The sequence below is a fragment of the Solanum tuberosum genome, unplaced genomic scaffold, assembly GCF_000226075.1.
Source record: "Solanum tuberosum cultivar DM 1-3 516 R44 unplaced genomic scaffold, SolTub_3.0 scf00015, whole genome shotgun sequence".
In the NCBI taxonomy this organism is placed as follows: Eukaryota; Viridiplantae; Streptophyta; class Magnoliopsida; order Solanales; family Solanaceae; genus Solanum; species Solanum tuberosum.
Window position 1 is genome coordinate 2686853 of NW_006238941.1, and position 4300 is coordinate 2691152.

General features: G+C 27.6%; 1 protein-coding gene across 2 annotated transcripts in view; it reads left to right on the forward strand.

The window, feature by feature from the left end:
- Positions 1-1588: 1588 nt before the first annotated feature.
- The window catches only part of LOC102593623 (beta-amyrin 28-oxidase-like), a 5519-nt gene continuing 2807 nt past the window's right edge, over positions 1589-4300 (forward strand). The window contains exon 1 of one of the 2 annotated variants that reach the window (XM_006340017.2): positions 1589-2117. In XM_006340017.2, coding sequence (XP_006340079.1) covers positions 1631-2117 — 487 coding nt within the window. In that variant the 5' untranslated portion in view covers positions 1589-1630. The remainder of the gene's footprint in view (positions 2118-4300) is intronic. The other variant, XM_006340018.2, reaches the window with a different exon arrangement.

Sequence of the window (4300 nt, forward strand, 5' to 3'; positions counted from 1 at the left end):
CATTGGCTTCTCTATAACGACGGGAACAAGTCGTTACATAGGAATTGGTGGGGTCAAGAGTGGGGTGTGGGGACAAGGTCAGGGACGGCTTCACATAAACAGAGGCCTAAAGCGAAAATTTTTGTTAGAGGCCTAAAAATCTAAATAAATTTCATGTGAATTTAAAATTTATTGTTCTTACACTTTTAAGATGCAAATTATTACTTAATTTTTATTATAACTAATTTCTTTGAAAAAATTCTTCCAATTATATTAAAGGTAAGATTTTTTATCAATTTTACGATGAAAAACATCTTTTTACTAAGACAATCATTATATGAATTGTTAACATAATTCTATAAGTAATAAGTTAATAAATTATAATGAGTTAACAAAAATAATATAATACATATCATAATATATATATATTTTTAATTATAAATAATTAATTTTTTCTATAAAAAAAATTTAACATGTAATTTATTTTTGGTAAAAAATTGGGGGCCTAAGGCATATGCATTATTTTTGGGGAAATTTCGCAAATATCCACTATAATAAACTTAATTATGCTTTGTAGCTATATTTTGTAAATACAATAGTTTAAGTTGTCTTGTTTGTATAATTCGCATGTTTGTATAATGCATAGGTACATTTGTATAATTCAGTTATTTTTGTATAAATTTGAAATAACGAATTTATACAATTACAAACATCAGAAGTGTAAATAATATTTCCCAAACCTTTGACTAACATATACTTAAGAAGTCAGGGAGGAGCCAGCTTGGGGACAAGGATCTCTTATTTGACAGAAAAAAATGAGAAAATATATATATATATATATATATATATATATAAAATGTTGAAATTTTTTCGATTAGTTAATGTGTTTATTTCTATATATGTGTTGCCTTTTATGAAAAAGCGTGAGTCGACCACTGATAAGATGAGCATATTATTTTTTTTCCGTCATGCTAAGTAGGGGTGTGCACTATTCGGATTAAACCGAATAACCAAATCAAATCAAACCGAATTTTTATTTGGATTGGTTTTTTAATTTTTCGGATTAATAAATTACTTTGTTTGGTTTTCTGGTTTGGTTTCGGATTTTAAAAAATAAAAACCAAAAAACCGAAAAAACTGAATTTATATATATATAATGCTTAGGTTTAGAATTAAGTTGGAGTTAACCACTTTTGTCCTTTTTTGTTATTGTCTTTCATGATGATTACATTTATATTTTATGTTAGAACATCTATAATAAGTATACTTATAAGTATTGTGTTTTAAGTTTTACTTATGATTTATATTAGAAAGTATATTTAAGAGATTTAATATTATTACTTTGGTTATGTTATTAATTATTAACATAACCAAATAACCAAACCGAAAAAAGCCTAATCGAATAGAGGAAACTAAGCCAAACCAAATTTATTTTGGATCGAATTGGGTTACACTTTTACAAAATCAAAAACCGAAAAATTCAAACCAAATAGTGCAAAACCAAACCGAAAAATCGAATGCACACCCCTAGACTGCTAAGCACACGCTATGACGATTTCTATTTTTACACTTAATTATATGCCAAAAATTAAATATCTCTATCTATTTATAAGGGTGTGTCAATGCTAAAATTATTGAAAGGGAAAAAGCGATGACATTAACAGTGTACCTAATCCTTTTTGTATCTTTCGTATTCTTTTTCAATCATCTCCTCAAAAAAAGAAGAAAGTCGTCATCAAATCTTCCTCCCGGCCGCTACGGATGGCCATTAATCGGAGAAACTCTGGAGTTTCTCCGATTAAACCGGGAGGGAAAGTCGGAGAAATTTGTTCAGGACAGAATGGATAAGTATGAATCTGAAGTTTTCAAGACATCAATAATGGGTGCAAAAATGGTGGTATTGTGTGGTCCTGCAGCAAACAAGTTTTTGTTTGGAAACCATAATAAATTGGTCACAGCTTGGTGGCCAACTTCTGTGAAACAGCTGCTTGGGAAGAGTTTGACTAATAGTCATGGGGATGAAGCTAAACATTTGAGGAAGATGTTGTATTATTTTGTTAGTCCAGATGCTTTCTCAAAGCTCTATATTAAGACCATGGAGTTGACTACTCACCACCATCTTAAGAATTACTGGCAAGGTATGTATTTTCCAATGGAAAATTAAGTTTTTTTTAATATCCGTAATGAAATTTGATTATATTCCAATTTCATTCAAATGAAAAAAAACTTTTTATCAATTTTAAAATTTCTATTTTATTCAATTTTATTTATTTCTATGAAAACAAGTTAATTTTAAAATTAATATTCTATTCTCAAAAATAATTTATGGCCACATAAATATTTAAAAATTATTTTAATTAGAAAAAAAAATTTGAAAAATATTTTAATTTTGATCGAAATTATTGTTACGATATCAAACTTATGAATGATGTTTTACCCCTGCACTATTTAATAGTATATTTTAAAGGTATATATGTGTTCCCGTGGACATCATAAATATTGCACATTATAAATAATAATGTGTCCATGTGACACATATATACTTTTAAAATACATTATTAAATAGTACAGAGGAATAAAAAATCCTTCATAAAATTTGATATCGTAATAACATTTTCAATCAAAATTAACGTATTTTTAAACCCTTTTCCCCTTTAATTACAAAGTTTAAAATTTTATTTTTCTTAAATATCTGCCGACATCACATGAGGAGAATAGTAGTTTTCTGTCACAATGTGACACCGTTATAAATTGTCGTTCGTGCCGCGGTCTACTCGTAGAGCCTGTCAGCAAGCCCCCGTAAATCTTTCCCGAATCTTAGTTTTGACAAAGTCAAAGTCAAATTAAAGTTGCACAGTAAATGTTTTTAGTGACCTATCAAATTTATTTTATTCACTTAAAATATTTTTTCTTCATTAATCATTCGAAATGTTTCTAAAAGCTTTTATTACAATAGATGATTTTTATTATTTTTTAAACCGTGCTATTAGTAAAGTTATCTTCAATTCATAACATCAAATTTTACATTAAAATTGTGTCAACATCATTTTAGTGAAGACCAACTTCAAATCGATAATTTTCATCTAGGTATTTCTACCATTGAAGTTGGATCATCCCATAAATTTTGAATTGGTGCAAAAAGTTCACGCTCATTCTCGACCATCATGTTGTGCAATATAATATATGAAGTTAATATATCATGTAACATTTTTTATACACCAAAATTAACTTATATTTTATAAAAAAAAAGAATAATATATATACAAAAATTAAGTTTTTGTAACAAAAATTATACACTAAAATTAAAAATTAAAAATTTATATTATGAAAATATTACATAGGAAATAATTAGATATATTGGGTGATATGTACTTTTTATATTATTGAATGAATAGGTGAAATGTGCACACTTGGGGCATGGGCCAAATTTAAATAGGCCAAAATTAATAAATGTTCTTAGTGACCAATCAAACTTTTACCCTTTATTTTATTAATTGAATAAAAATAATAACTCTACTATGTATCCTCCTTTTCTTTAGTTTCATTCTCTAGATTAGGGAAAATAATACAACATGTCTAAACATTATGGGTGTGTTTGGCACGAAGAAGGAAAATGTTTTTCATGCAAAGTGTTTTCCTGAAAAATGTTTTCTTAGAAAATAAGCTGATTTTTAATTTATTTTTTCATTTTGGTTGGTGAGTAGAAAATATTTTCTAAAAAATATTTTTTAATGTTTGGTTGGTGAATGAAAAACATTTTTCAGAATATATTTTTTTATTTTGGTTTGAGATTAGAAAATATTCTTTAGGAAAAAAATTTCTAACCCGATAATCAATTTAGGACCCAACCCTGACACCCTAACTAGGACACGACCCCGACGATCGTTTCAAAATCTAACCCAGGACCTAACCCAAACTTTCGACCCTGAAATATTTTTTAAAAACATATTTTTAAAAAAAATAATTGACGGGATGTTGTTGGGGGGGGGGTGATGAGGGTGTGGCTGGGATAGAGATGATGTAAAAAATGATACTTTAAAAAATTGAAATATTTTTTCAAATATAATTATTTTTTAGAAAAAAAATTGACAGGGGTGGCCGGTGACTAGGTTAGGAATGGCGTAAAAAATAAATTTATAATAATTTGAATTTTTTTTTAAAAACAGTTACTTTGTTTTTTAAATTGATTTTTCCGAAATAGTGTTTTTGCGGGGTGGAGGGAGAGGGTAGGGGTTAAGAGGTAAAAGTTCTTTCAAAAATGGTTTTGAAATTTATTTATTTTTTTGGTTTTTTTTTTTTTTTTTTTTTTTGGGGGGGGGGG